The sequence below is a fragment of the Centruroides sculpturatus genome, unplaced genomic scaffold, assembly GCF_000671375.1.
Source record: "Centruroides sculpturatus isolate CEXI.00-Female unplaced genomic scaffold, Cexi_2.0 scaffold151, whole genome shotgun sequence".
In the NCBI taxonomy this organism is placed as follows: Eukaryota; Metazoa; Arthropoda; class Arachnida; order Scorpiones; family Buthidae; genus Centruroides; species Centruroides sculpturatus.
Window position 1 is genome coordinate 641,743 of NW_019384363.1, and position 16,587 is coordinate 658,329.

The window sequence follows — 16,587 nt, forward strand, 5'->3', positions numbered from 1 at the left end:
CACTTCTGCGTTGATGGTTTCATCTGTATAATATGGGTCAGAAACGTTTCTGTACTTGGCATTGCCTACCAAATCATGTTCCGCTTTGTAAATTTTGTTCCCATTTTAAAGTTCTCACAAATCAGAACAGAGAGATTTAAAGCATTAAAAAAAATCTTCTTTTTAGAAATTTCTTGGGAGTTGTTTTTTTTAATAGTTTTCGAAATACCGCTTTTTGAACGTCTTCCTGCGACCTCGCGTAGTTTAGCGCAATTCTTTTTACCGTATCTTTGATTCTCAGCTTATTCGCTTTAATTCTACTCACAATAGATTCGTTTATTCACAATTTAGATGCTGCGACTCGAACACTGAAATTTAAGTTCTACCGGATAATTTCTTGCAAATTACCTGTTAGTGGAAGCAAATATCTCGAAGTTATGTCCTGTTAATGTCCTTATGGCGGAAAGTGTTATAATAAAAACTATATTTGACATGAACGTTGCATAAATATGTTACATTAAATCACGTCATATATTTTCAATAATAACTTTTGAATCTTGCCATAAATCTCACATAATGTTTATTTAACTCTGTTGACTTTAAACAATTTGATGCATTATCCTGCTGGACAGTTTAATCATGTTTTTAATTTTTAACTTTATATTTTAATAATAAAACATATTAAAAATATCAGTTGCTGAATAGATAATTTGTAAGACTGTAGTATCCTTTTGCCTGCTGCTCACCATTTTTGGATTATAAGCGTGAGATGATATTTTTATATACATATATACATATATGTATGTAAAAATATAATTTCACGCTTAAGTGATTAATTGATTAATCCGAACTCCATAAATACTATATCTAAGATAAAGTTTAATTTATAAATTAGGCTCTCACAGATTAATTAACAACAATAACTAATAATAAAATAGAACAATATAACAATACACTATAATAAAAGTTATGCAAATATAGTCACAGTATACAATGTTTTTCCTAATTCAGTCGAGAACTTTTACCTTTTCAATTAAAAGAGACGCTTTAACGCTTCTCTTTGGCAAATCCTAATTGCCAGCATCACTGCTCTTGCGTAAAATAAGAGTTATTCGAATAAAAGCACCGCGATACGCAACACTCGATTTGATAACCGAGACAGCTAATAAGTGACTAATGGGCGTTAGCGTATACACATGGATATACTGGATAAAGAAATGATTTCATCCTGTTATTCATAACAGCGTTCAATTTAAAACTTATGAATTGTTTATTTCTGGACTTTTCTTTTTAATATTTTTGGATCGCAGATGACCTCGGGTAACTGAAACTACGGGGAAAGAGAAACTGCAGGTTTTCATTACGCTAACCCACGAGGGCTATTGTAATAAAAATTTTATTACACTGTATAATTTATTTTGGTAAATTTTAACAAAAGTAATAAATTTTATAGATTTTTTAATTATTCTTAACTCATTTGAAAATTTATTTTGTTACTTGTTTTATATAGGGGAGATCGGGGCAAGATCGGCATGTTAAGCTTTACTTAAATTTTGTGTAATAAATACTGCTGTAAACTGAAAAAAAAGCTTTGCATATTGTCTATTGGAATGTTACCTTACTATAGAACTGGTTAAAATCAGTTTGGAAATAAAAATAATTAAAATAATTACAACTTTACAAGAAGAGAGAAATTGACGAAGTTGCCCCGGGTATAGGGGCAAGATCGGCAACTTCTCTCTTTTTGTAAAGTTGTAATTATTTTAATTATTTTTATTAAAGTTGCCCCTGGTATAGGGGCAACAGTAATGGGGCAAGATAGGCACGTATATAAAATTATGTTATTAACAATGTATAAGTTGGAATTCACTATTAAAACAAAGAAATACAAATCCAACACCCATTTAATATTATTACAACGAAATGCAAGTTCAAAGACATATATACATGAATAACAAATGCAAACATGTTTTCATTTATCATCTGTTTGATTTTTATCCTTTGCTTCTAATGTGGCTTTATGTTGCCGATCTTACCCCGCTAGTCATGATTTCGAAACATTAAGTACAACCCTGAGAACAGAATGCCAAGCCACGATCTGGCCACGTGAATAAGTTGAAGTTACATCCTTCTAACAGGAAAAGTAACTTTCGTTATCATGGAATTATAACAAAACCTGCCAATTCAATATAAATGGAAAAAAAATATTATATGGAATTGAACGAAAATGAAAATTTGCTTGATAATTCAACTACGCTTGTTGGAGAACAATAAAAACACTACACTCAACAAGCCACCAATAAAACTCAACTGCCTAACCTATAACCAAAGTCTCCTTTTAATTTGTTTTTTAAAAAAAGCGCTTGACAAACTTGCCCCGCATGCCGAAGTTGCCCCGATCTCCCCTACTGTAAAAAATCAATGTAAATATATTTTTAGAGAATTACTTCTCCTAAGAAAACCATATAATAACATTATATAGTATATGAAGGACCGGTTCTAGATTTTGTCACTTTCTTACTTTTTAAAATTGGCTTAGAAAAGTATAGTTTATTCATTTAACTTATTTTAAATGCAAAATGTCATTATTTAAAAGTTAACTTACAATTACATTTTTAAAAATGTCTTTATTTTTTATAGGATTTTTTTTTTGTGTGAAAATGTGCTAACCAAACAAATGCTTGCTTTGCTGGTGCCTAAAGCCGGCCTTGATTATATACTGTATATGATTATATGTAATGTTATATAAGCCATCTTTTTCAATACAAAAGTCTTATAAAATTTCATTGATTTTTATTTATTTATGTTTTTCTGTTCAACAAAGCAAACGGACTCATATCACCTGTGAAATTGTTTAATCCTCGCGCATATAGAGAAACTTTCGTTTTTTCAGCGAACTTTACTAGTACAGTACTGTACATGAATATTATAAGATAATGATTATTTTATAAAAAAATAAAAATAAAAAAGGTACTGTACTATGTAAATCAATGCAGGACTAATGATAACAGGAATGCAATCTCGTAGAATGAAATAGAATGCAACTGAAGATAATCTTTATGAAATCTTGCACGAAAGTGAAATTCTTGTATGAAAGTAATTACAAATGTAAATATGCTGAATTGTTTAATTATATCGAGTTTTATTTTTATTGTTCATATTTATGTTTTATGTTTGTTTGTGTTCTTTTTTTTAGATAGAAACCAACATAAAAATTTTAAATTATTTGCATATTCAAATAAATAAATAAAACAACTAATAATAAAATAGAACAAATTAATATTATAATTAATACGACTTGATACGAAAGTCAACAATCTATTTTTGATCTAATTTTAAAACAGAATAATGTTTTTAACCAATTATACAATACGAGGCATTATGGGCTGTAAATTTATATAATGTATAAGTATAATGATATATAATATACACTGTTTATAATATTGTATTGTTTATAATATTGTATGTACAGAGCGAACCATAATAGGGACAATGGAACTGTAGCCCAGTCTCACAGCTTTTAGGGAAAATGTTTTAAGAGTTGAGTTTTTCTTATGGAGTGTCAAATTACTTTTGGCTCCAGGCCCGTAAAAAGTACTGTTCGATAATATGGATGTATAAATATGTGAAATAATAATTCTTTATTTGTATAGTAATATACAGGATATTTCACGTAAGTGTAATAACTCTAATAAATAAAAAAAATGATAATGATAAAGTTTAATATTTAATGCCGTAAAAATAAAGCCTTGCTATCCCCTTCTGGGTAGGACAGGGAAAACTTCTTTTAAATTTTGAATGAAACCCCAATTTTTTACAATTTTGGATCCCCCATTAAAAATAATAAACTAAAATTGAAAACATTCTTTTAAATAAATTACTTCAAAAATTACAAGCGTATGACAGTCTAATAAACATTCAACTTTTTTAGTAATTAATTAAAACATTTCAAAATTGTTACTGGTTAATTTTTAACGAATTCCTAATATGGTTTAAAAGTAATACTTATCTTTGAATAATATTTTAAAAAGTAAATTTAAATGACGTGTTTGGAGAACGATGGATTGATGTTGAGGAACAATTTCATGGTCATCTAGGTTACCAGATTTGACCCCAATTGATTATTTCTTATGAGATTTGTTTCAATAACCGACAAAGATTCAAGATGTAAAGCAAAGAATAAGCGATTCGTTTGCTAAAAGAACACCAGAAATGTTGCAGTCTGTTCAGCGAAACTTTGTTACTTACTCGATTACTAAAATGTTTAGATAAAAATAGACATCTGCTTGAGCATTTGTTAAATAACTAAAAAAACTAAAGGAATAGAAATTAATTAGCTCATTAAAAAAGTTGTAGTTTTATTAGATCGTTATCTTTCAATACGTACGAATACAAATGCTACAACTTTTGAAATTACATAATTTATTTGAAAAAAACGTTCTCAATTTTAGTTTATTATTATTTTTTTACAGAGAATCCAAGNACGGAAAGAAAATAATAATTTATTAATAACTTTAAAGTTATTATATTTAGAATTTTGATATAAAATATGTATTTGATCATGAAAACAATTATACGTAAAAATACGCCGATTTTAAACTTAAATTAAAATATATCGAAAAATATTCCTGAATAATTTATCTTAACTAGAAATCAACTTACATCTATTTAAGTTCATGACAAATCGAATAAGAATCAAAAATAATTGAAAGAAATATAGCATTTACGCATAAATTAAACTATTTTCTGTTAAATACTTTAATTATAAGACTACGCAAAGAATTATATTGCTCAAAAATTTAAATTTTGATAGATAAATACTAAAATAAAATAAAAAATAATCTGAATAAATCATTTTTTCAGTTATATTTTACATTAATTAATAAATAAAAAGTATTTAATAATTTTCGTCAAATCCTCCATTTTTGTGTTTATATCATTTCTATGATAGTTATTTATTTTGGAAAAACTCAAGTTTCAGAAAATATATACAGTAATTATTATAAAAATACCATGAAAAGAATAAAAGTTAGTTAATGGAATTAATACAGCTTAAAAATATTGATTTATTTTTTTTCATTCGCGTATAGGAAGATGTTTTAGAAAAATTATTAGCATGAGATAAGGACAAAATTCAATGCTGCAAGTTATATAAAACCGATTAGACTGGAGATTAGAATATCTCCATTCATATATTTTATTGTTTGTATTGAAAACGTTGAACTAAAAATAAATTAGTTTAAGTAAAAATATCGTTTATTTAGGTAGAATTAAATCGTTTTCATTGATGGAAATAAAATATAAATTAATATTTTTAAGTTCATAGTTGTTGCTTCAGAAAAGTAACCGTGCCATTTATGAATAAGTTCTACAATTTGTAAAGATGTTCAGCGAAAATGCTACAACTTTTGAAATTACATAATTTATTTGAAAAAAACGTTCTCAATTTTAGTTTATTATTATTTTTTTTACAGAGAATCCAAGAACAAAAACTTAGGGGTTTCATTTAAAGTTTTGAAGTTGCCTCCACTCCACCAAGAAGAGGATTGGCCAGACTATTTTTACGGCATTAAAAAGGCTTCTAAGAAATATTAAACTTTTATTCTTATCAATTCTTCTTTTTTATTAGAAGCATATTTTCCGAGTTACTGACTTATAACACCTAATGTAAAACACCCTGTATAACAAATTAGCGAGGAGCTATTTTATTGATCCGTATTTGTGTCCGAGGCACGTAAATAACCTAGAAATAAAAGAATATAAGGACCCCTAAATTCAGAACCGTTATCAATTCCATAAATTATATGAGATTTTTAACCTGAATCGTGTTAATCAGATCATCAGATGAATATCGTGGATAAGCGGCTAATTCTAAAGTTTGTAGTTTTTCAATAATAGAGTATTCTTACTATATTCAGCAAGTTCTGTTTGAGACCATAAGCAGATATGTAAAATTCCAGACGATTATGTAAAGTAGCAAATTTCTGATAGGCAAATTGCCCTTCAGAAATTTCTTATTTGTAATTGATCCCATTTTCAAATATTGTTTTCAGAAAATTACAGTTTCATAGTTAGCCGCTTATGATTCTACACCCACGATATTATGCTGTATTTGATTACAGCTTATTAGATCAAATACTTGTAAATCAAATTCCGTATGTACAGTACTCTAATGTTTGTAAAATTCCATTCAAAACTATATAAAAATATTTAAAATGAACTAAATATGCTGTTTAAAAAGATTTTAAAATTACATTTCAAAATGAACTAAGATATTTCATTAAATTTTGTAATAGGTCAATAAGTTTTAACCTTGATATGCCAATTATAAAATATATTTGTAATTAATGCATTATAATGATCAAAAAACATTTTAAAATTTTATATTAATTTTGGGCATTTCATGATTATAATTGTAAAAATTTTATTTTTATTTTTAAAATAAAATAAATGGCCGATATTAGAAACTTATTAAATAATACAGACAGTTCAATTTAAATTATTTAATATATAAACCGTGTTATTATTGAATAAAACCTTTTATACTTAAAATTATAATTATCAATGAAAATTTAAACATATTTATTAACTTCGATATTTAAATTCAGTAAATATACTGTATTTTGTATGTTGATTACATATTTAAACCGAACTTGAGGACATGAACCTAAGAAATATATTTATTCGCAGTTGACCTACTTCGTAAATACAAAATAGGTTATATTTTACGGAAAGAAAATAATAATTTATTAATAACTTTAAAGTTATTATATTTAGAATTTTGATATAAAATATGTATTTGATCATGAAAACAATTATACGTAAAAATACGCCGATTTTAAACTTAAATTAAAATATATCGAAAAATATTCCTGAATAATTTATCTTAACTAGAAATCAACTTACATCTATTTAAGTTCATGACAAATCGAATAAGAATCAAAAATAATTGAAAGAAATATAGCATTTACGCATAAATTAAACTATTTTCTGTTAAATACTTTAATTATAAGACTACGCAAAGAATTATATTGCTCAAAAATTTAAATTTTGATAGATAAATACTAAAATAAAATAAAAAATAATCTGAATAAATCATTTTTTCAGTTATATTTTACATTAATTAATAAATAAAAAGTATTTAATAATTTTCGTCAAATCCTCCATTTTTGTGTTTATATCATTTCTATGATAGTTATTTATTTTGGAAAAACTCAAGTTTCAGAAAATATATACAGTAATTATTATAAAAATACCATGAAAAGAATAAAAGTTAGTTAATGGAATTAATACAGCTTAAAAATATTGATTTATTTTTTTTCATTCGCGTATAGGAAGATGTTTTAGAAAAATTATTAGCATGAGATAAGGACAAAATTCAATGCTGCAAGTTATATAAAACCGATTAGACTGGAGATTAGAATATCTCCATTCATATATTTTATTGTTTGTATTGAAAACGTTGAACTAAAAATAAATTAGTTTAAGTAAAAATATCGTTTATTTAGGTAGAATTAAATCGTTTTCATTGATGGAAATAAAATATAAATTAATATTTTTAAGTTCATAGTTGTTGCTTCAGAAAAGTAACCGTGCCATTTATGAATAAGTTCTACAATTTGTAAAGATGTTCAGCGATATCGCAGAAGTAAAATTTCTTAAATAAATTACGAGATTTTACTATTATATCTTATTCGACGAAAATTTGTTATATGCTATATGTTCTATACGGAATAGAAACTTATATGTGTATACACTGTATATAATATATTTTTCTAGCACACAATATAGTTGTTTCTGATATATTCGCTTCGACGGCCAGATGCCGAGGCGATTTAGGCGTCAGCCTGTCGCTCTGGGAGATATGGGATCTAATCCAGACTGGCGAAAAACCCCAGGAATTTTTCTTGGGTGGTCTGTTCCAGATATGTTGTCCGTATCCCTCACCACACGATCGCCCTCATTGCAGACCTGACCGAATCCATGGGTATGATGAAAAGACTGACTTAGTGCCCACAGGGCGAGAAGAATCGGAAAACAAAATATATATTTTTTTCTTTTTTGAAACTAGCAGTGTATACAACTTATATACAGTAATACAACTAGGAGTGTATAAATATTATATATACTGTATATATAACTCCTTACACTCCCAGTTTTCATTCTATCATAGATTTGTTATATAAAATATGTTATTATATTGATTATTTTATTTCTGTAATAAATTCTTAATAATGCTTCAGAAACTTTTTATAATATTTTTAATGATTAAATGTCATATATATATATATGGACTTGTGTGTCCCTATATTTCACTTTTCCGCCAAAACTACACATCGCACGTGAATGGTGTTTGTATGTGGTAGTAGCTCCAAGTCTCCATTCGTGCACTATGGGGGTTGCGTCTCGATAGCTATAAGGGTGCGGGAGATATGGGGCTGAAAGTGGTTGAAAGCGGTTTTCTATTTCGAACATAACATTCGAATATTGGTTTGATTATAGAACGATTGTAAACGTTCCAGAAACGTTGAAAATAGTTCGTTTGACTGGACGTAAACAGGAGACGTTCAGAAATAGAATCGGGACCAGGTCTCTAATTAGTCTGGAAACGGGGGACCTAATTCTTGCATTCTGTGAAAACGGATAAGATTGGCTATAATGTAATTATCTTAATCTTCACTATCGTTACTTTTTGCCCAGCGAAGCGGGTCCTTGCAGCTAGATTCTAGATTACTTAGAAAAACAGTCTTTTATATATATAAAAAAANATCATTTCTATGATAGTTATTTATTTTGGAAAAACTCAAGTTTCAGAAAATATATACAGTAATTATTATAAAAATACCATGAAAAGAATAAAAGTTAGTTAATGGAATTAATACAGCTTAAAAATATTGATTTATTTTTTTTCATTCGCGTATAGGAAGATGTTTTAGAAAAATTATTAGCATGAGATAAGGACAAAATTCAATGCTGCAAGTTATATAAAACCGATTAGACTGGAGATTAGAATATCTCCATTCATATATTTTATTGTTTGTATTGAAAACGTTGAACTAAAAATAAATTAGTTTAAGTAAAAATATCGTTTATTTAGGTAGAATTAAATCGTTTTCATTGATGGAAATAAAATATAAATTAATATTTTTAAGTTCATAGTTGTTGCTTCAGAAAAGTAACCGTGCCATTTATGAATAAGTTCTACAATTTGTAAAGATGTTCAGCGATATCGCAGAAGTAAAATTTCTTAAATAAATTACGAGATTTTACTATTATATCTTATTCGACGAAAATTTGTTATATGCTATATGTTCTATACGGAATAGAAACTTATATGTGTATACACTGTATATAATATATTTTTCTAGCACACAATATAGTTGTTTCTGATATATTCGCTTCGACGGCCAGATGCCGAGGCGATTTAGGCGTCAGCCTGTCGCTCTGGGAGATATGGGATCTAATCCAGACTGGCGAAAAACCCCAGGAATTTTTCTTGGGTGGTCTGTTCCAGATATGTTGTCCGTATCCCTCACCACACGATCGCCCTCATTGCAGACCTGACCGAATCCATGGGTATGATGAAAAGACTGACTTAGTGCCCACAGGGCGAGAAGAATCGGAAAACAAAATATATATTTTTTTCTTTTTTGAAACTAGCAGTGTATACAACTTATATACAGTAATACAACTAGGAGTGTATAAATATTATATATACTGTATATATAACTCCTTACACTCCCAGTTTTCATTCTATCATAGATTTGTTATATAAAATATGTTATTATATTGATTATTTTATTTCTGTAATAAATTCTTAATAATGCTTCAGAAACTTTTTATAATATTTTTAATGATTAAATGTCATATATATATATATGGACTTGTGTGTCCCTATATTTCACTTTTCCGCCAAAACTACACATCGCACGTGAATGGTGTTTGTATGTGGTAGTAGCTCCAAGTCTCCATTCGTGCACTATGGGGGTTGCGTCTCGATAGCTATAAGGGTGCGGGAGATATGGGGCTGAAAGTGGTTGAAAGCGGTTTTCTATTTCGAACATAACATTCGAATATTGGTTTGATTATAGAACGATTGTAAACGTTCCAGAAACGTTGAAAATAGTTCGTTTGACTGGACGTAAACAGGAGACGTTCAGAAATAGAATCGGGACCAGGTCTCTAATTAGTCTGGAAACGGGGGACCTAATTCTTGCATTCTGTGAAAACGGATAAGATTGGCTATAATGTAATTATCTTAATCTTCACTATCGTTACTTTTTGCCCAGCGAAGCGGGTCCTTGCAGCTAGATTCTAGATTACTTAGAAAAACAGTCTTTTATATATATAAAAAAACTATATTACATACAAATAGAAACCCAGCGAAGCGGGTCCTTGTAGCTAGTTTATTATAAATTTACATTACAAATGCATTTTCGCTGTTTTTCAAATTGAAAATAAGTGTGATAGATAACTTATTACTAATCCATGCTGAATTTTCTATTTTATTTGAAATGTAGTTTATTTTTAAAATTTATTATTACTTATTTCAGGCTTTTTCTATCCTCTTTAGTTTTCAAGTTAATGCTTTAGTTTATTGAAAGTTGTAAACTTTATTACGTCTATTACATTTAAATGTAATAAATGTTTATTAAGAATGTTTGAATGGTATATGTAATTTACGAACAACGTCCTGCGCATTTTTATTATAAACTACGGAATAATATTAAATAATAACGTATTAATTTTTGTACGACTAAAAACATTCTCTTTTAATTTTTTTTTCCAACTGAAAATAGTTTTATAGATGAAATATAAATTAAAGAAAAGCATAAGACTAAAATTAACTAAATTATTTTAGTCTTGTATATTTTTAATCGTAATTGCTCTGTCAAATCGTTAATAACGAAATATAAATATACATTATTCAACTTTTGTTGGTATAAAGCGATTCAAATTAAAATACATTTCGTTTGTTATAATGTGTTTTTCTAATGCTCGAATTTCTTTATATGCAATAGATAAATAAGGGAATAAAATAACAAAAACACAAAATATAACTAAGCTTTGCACTACTGAGTAATATCAGGTGAACATGAAAAACGTCATTCAGGTGAAAGTAGTGACCTGCGGAAAAATACACACCACATGCACACCTCAAGTTTTATGACCCCAGTTTATCCACGTGTGTTTTCCAACGAGTGTGTATTGCACTGTTCTTCCGCATCTGTGTACTTTTCTTGATATTTAATACAGTATCCCAAACAAGAATACCGATATAAATGTCCCGTTCGTAAGAATTCAAGTAGTGGACAAAAAAGAGAAATGAGGAGAAGCTTGAAATACTGTAACAATATTTTGTAAGATTACAATTTTTGAGTTTTCTACTCTTAACCAGAGCTATGCCAAATTTCGTCGCCTGAAGCGAATCTCATACCTGTCACTCATGTTTCAATGTTAATTACATAAAATACTGTATGTATTTAAACATTACGTACGTGGTTTTCAAACAAATTACATCACATTCAAGTAAATGCTTAGAAATAATAACAAAAAAAGAGAGAGAATAAAAATACTTATTAATTTTTAGTAGAAATTTTATTTAAATTTTTTATTTATTAAAAAAATTTTACATGTTAATGTAACGGCATATTATTTTAAAAATTCTGCAGGATTGTAATTTCACGAAAGTGTTCGTGGCATCTCGATAATACAGTTTATTGAATATACCTCTCTCAATATAGCTTTTTGTTAATGTTGCTATTGCAAATTGACCAAATATCCTGTTGCAGTAATTATACGGAAATAATTTTTAATTAATTTCAGTTTGGAAAAGCTACGTATAGCTGTAACTACTGTAATTGGTATTGTTAAAAGTAAACGAAAGCTGAATGTACCGTACCTACCACTGGAAATAAACAAACAATCAATATTATGTATAAAATTAAAACATTTTCTGAACTCTTAATATCTACTGGTCTATTACCAGTAGGAAAGATTAACTATCTCTTCTTTAAGTTCAGTTTTATCAGTATCTTCATCTTCAAATATAGGTCATTGTAATATTTAACAAGAGTAGTATTGCTAAATTTTTGAGATTAGAAATAGTATATAAAGAGTTAAAATTCTGAATGTTCATTAATGTAAATCACTTGGCATCTATCAACGTCATATTTCCGGGTCTTCGTGGAAAATAGATGGCGTCGTAGTACGGGCCATTTTTTCATTCTTGTTTAGACTGTCATTACAAAAAATAACGATGTATTATCGCGTATGTTAATTGACTATTTAGTTGCCCTTAGTATACATTTCACAGTTAAATTTTAGCGTTTGGAAGTTCGCAATTTATTATATATACAAAATATGTACAAATAGTGTTACTGAAAAAAATATATACTTTGTATGTGTATATACAGTATATATATATATTACAGTAACGCTAACTAATGTCATTGGCCATAGAGAAACATTGAATTGTCTTTCTGATACTTTTTTACAGAAGAAATAACCTCAGATTCGTTTTCCATTCTTGTTAGGACTACAAATAACCTGCCGTTACTTTTAATTTCATTTATATAACAGTCAGTTTTCATGTAATGCAAATAGAAAGTTTAGAATATAGCTTTCAAGTTTTGTGGTTGCCTCTTTATTTCATCTATCGGCACTGTTCTGCTCTTAAAGCACTGCTATTTTTATTACATAACTTGATAATTTTTAGGGAACACATATCACATTATAGGAAACACTATTGTATCCCCATACAAAATAGTTTGAAGAGAGTTCCAGTGGGCGAAATGCCATCATACTTGATGTGTACATTTTCCAGATCACGAGAAACATGTTTTAGGCAATAAAAACGTATAGTTCAAATACTGACCGATAGGGAAAATACGGTGCTGCTAACAGGAAAAGATTATAAAAAATGAACTAGATTGGGAAGCGAACCATACTCAACAGTATAGGAAGTTTATAATACTTTGGTTCGAATGAAATTTTAATTAATGAGTTGATAGAAGCCTAAAATATATGCTAAGAAATTTTGAAAATTTTATTCAAAATTGTAAAAGGAAATGAAAAAAACCAAAAGTTTCAAAAGTCTCGATTAGATAAAGAACCAACGCATTCTGACACATATAATACTTTTTAAAATTCTCTTTTTGAATTGATGAACGGTAATTTTTATTCTTACTGAAAATAAAATCCATAAACTAATCACATGATCAAGAAAAGGAAGTTCCCAGATTATTATTTAGGGAAACATTATATTAATAAAACACGGAAACAATGCGGATATATTTCTTTTCTAAGCAATGTTTCTCATAATTACTCAAAGTATGTTACGAAAAATAGCCAACTACATATAGAACTAACCACAAAAATTTCTGCATTTTCGATGAGATAAACAGTATCATAATCTGGTTTGTGTACAAAAGTTTGTTTTTTCAGATGAAGAATTCGTAACTGAAACTGAAGAAACTGAAAATCAAATTCTGCTTCCGAATGCTATACAACTTATAAAAAATGTCAGCATTTATAACACATTAAAATGATTAAATTTCGAATAATGGAATGTTTTTATCATATGTATTTCGCTATATTAAACACATACGATAAAAACATTTCATTAGAAATTTATATATAAACCTATATATAATTACATAATTTTTAATAACATTAACTCTGTTTGATCCTTTGTGATTTAAAGATATGTCATCATTATATTTACTATATCAAAAATATTTATTAACAATGTAATATTATTATAAAACTAATATTATAATCAACAATATTATAATTAGTTTGAGGATTTTTTCATAATTTAAATACAGATAATATATTTAAGTAATCTTCAATGTGTTTATTGTCTTATCTTTTCCTCTTCATATTCATTGTTCCGCTGTTTATATTAAATTATAGTCAAATAAATAATATTTAATATATATATATATATATCACGAAAAGAATTAAAAATCGTAACAAAGTACTGTATTATAATTAAGTTATTATTACTACTACTAATAATAATGCAGTCGAGTCCATTTAACAGCATCGGATAAGGAGCAGCTCGCTTAAGAAAGCACTATCCTAATGAAGATTTATCTGTAACCTTACAGTACATGAGCAAATGCGATAGAGCTCTCTACACTTATGCATTTATTGAAATTTGATAAAACCTGCCATTGATCAGTTTTCTAATACACGAACAATCAAAAGATTTATTACAAAATCATAAGCAGAAGGATTTATTAGCAGAGCAATTACATCTTAAAAAGTTATATGAACGAATAGCTCAGATGACTTATACGTCCTCATCTCGAGATGAGAAGGGTCACATGGCTTTACTTTAGGATGATATTGTAATTATTTTTTATACTGTAGGCCTACGTCCTTTGCTCCACCTTTGCTCCAAAATTTTTGAATGCTCTCTGACTTAATACTAAATGTAATCCTTATATAACAGGCTTACCAAACAGATCATATTTTATCTTTTTGAAAAATCATCTTATAGGCTAATAAATATTATTAGTTTACATGAAATTTAGTAGATTATTACTAAACAAATAACATTCTAATATGCAGTCTATATTGTTAATAAACATATAACAGTACATTAGCAATATCATAGAAAACACGGATTAACAGGAAAATTAATGAGCTTACTCCCAATCCCCATTTCACCTAATTCGTGCATAAAAGGTTACCATTTCTCAAATGACTACTCAGATTTCAAATTCTGATACAGCATGGCTATTTGAGAAGCACTAATGCATAGGTCCTAATGCATTAGTGCTAACGCAAGTATTGTACTGAAGCTGGAGATCTGTTATTTGTTTTCTACAAATCGAATAAAGTTTTGCGATATTTCAAAAAGATATAACCCAATACTTAAAATCTGACTATTTAAATACTAGTAATACAGTATATAGAAATTACAATATTCCATTGCAATTCGTTCTTAATAAATTACCAGAGACAGGCTTCGTAATTTATATGATGCACACTTTATACTGTGCTTGTTGATCGGTTTCTTACCTTATTTTCGGTGTGTGTACAGTTCAAACATGACTTCTTCGGTGAATATGAACGAAAGAAAATCAGTTTTCTTGAAGAGAAATTAATTAATTTGGTTACGGCTTATCCCCAAATATGGGAATTAAAAAATTATCGTAAACATTGTCGATACTTCTCTGTCTGTTTATTACGAAACAATTTTCATTAAAAGCTTTTTTCTATTTTTGTGGCAAATACATGATGAGAATTAACTTTCTGATTTGACTAAGAAAATTTAAAAGTTAAAATAGTAGAAATCGGATTATCGTAATAATTAAGTTTAGCTGACTTTTATTATTATATTCCACATCCACAGCTTTCAAGTGTATGCAATATTTAAAAAACAACAAATGTCAAAATTTATTTGTAATATAATTACATGTTACATAAATTACATATGCACGTATATTACTCGTAATTACATGTGTACAAATAATTTAATTTAATAAAATTTAATTGATATAATTATACTTTTAAAAAAATTAGGAATTGTGCATAATTAGATTTAAAAACGATTTATTTATTTTAATTATTTCAGCAAGTTTTGATTCTAAAAAACGTCTCGTATCACCATACAATTTAAAAAGGCCAAGTCAACCAGTTTTTAATGAAATTTTATCTCAAGCTAATTCTGATCAGTCTACTTCAAGACTTCAATTATTGCCTAAACCAAATAATTTATGTAATTTTCAACGTAAGTAACGATATCGCTCTCATTATTAATTTTCGAATTTAATAAGACTAAAATATTTACTATTAAACATTAATAGTAAATATTATCTAAAATAACCTATATCAAAATCTTATTTGTAATTTTGTGTATGTGGCCTTCATTTTAATTTAGAATATGCACAGCTATTGATTATTACTATCTAATAATCCTATTTTTAATTGTTGTTTAGTTTATTCGTGCACCGCGTTATACAATTACATGAAGACCATGAAAATGAATACAGTAATACCCCGAACTTACGCGATAGGTGGGACCGAGCAATAACCGCATAAGTCGAATTCGCGTAAGTCGGGGTATAATTTCGCAATTTGTGTAAAATCCAAATCGGATGTATGTAAGCTAATAAATGTTCTCGTTAATCTTATCTCGTCTTTTGATTCGTTCACGGTTAAAAGAAATCACCACAAAGAGTCTCTCAAGTCTCTGTAGATATAACAAACACAGAAATAGCTACAATTTATTTTGTATACTATGATACGCTTCTTGTCTAGTCTTCTCAATGGTTAGTGAGCGCTAAGATTGGCTTTACTTTACTTCTAGACTTATTACACCACCACAGGACATCAAATTAGATTTAGAAAAACACTATTTTATTTTCAGAATGCATTTCGGACATAGAGTCCCTCATCAGCTATTTGCTACAAAAATTAATAGGAGGTTAACAATTTTATAAAAAGGCCGTGATTGACATAAATGAACAAAAATGTGGACTTACATTTGACATGTGGGTTCGACGCGTTGAACATTAATTAAAAGATTAAGCATACGATATACAAGATTTCTCGTTAAAAACGGTAATGTTGGTGCAATAACGTAATAATAAA

General features: G+C 27.9%; 1 protein-coding gene across 1 annotated transcript in view; it reads left to right on the plus strand.

Moving 5' to 3' along the window:
- Positions 1-16,587, plus strand: part of LOC111641620 (spermatogenesis-associated protein 22-like) — a 111,980-nt gene that overhangs the window by 82,330 nt on the left and 13,063 nt on the right. Inside the window, exon 2 of the mRNA XM_023387824.1 lies at positions 15,569-15,724. Coding sequence (XP_023243592.1) covers positions 15,569-15,724 — 156 coding nt within the window. The remainder of the gene's footprint in view (positions 1-15,568; positions 15,725-16,587) is intronic.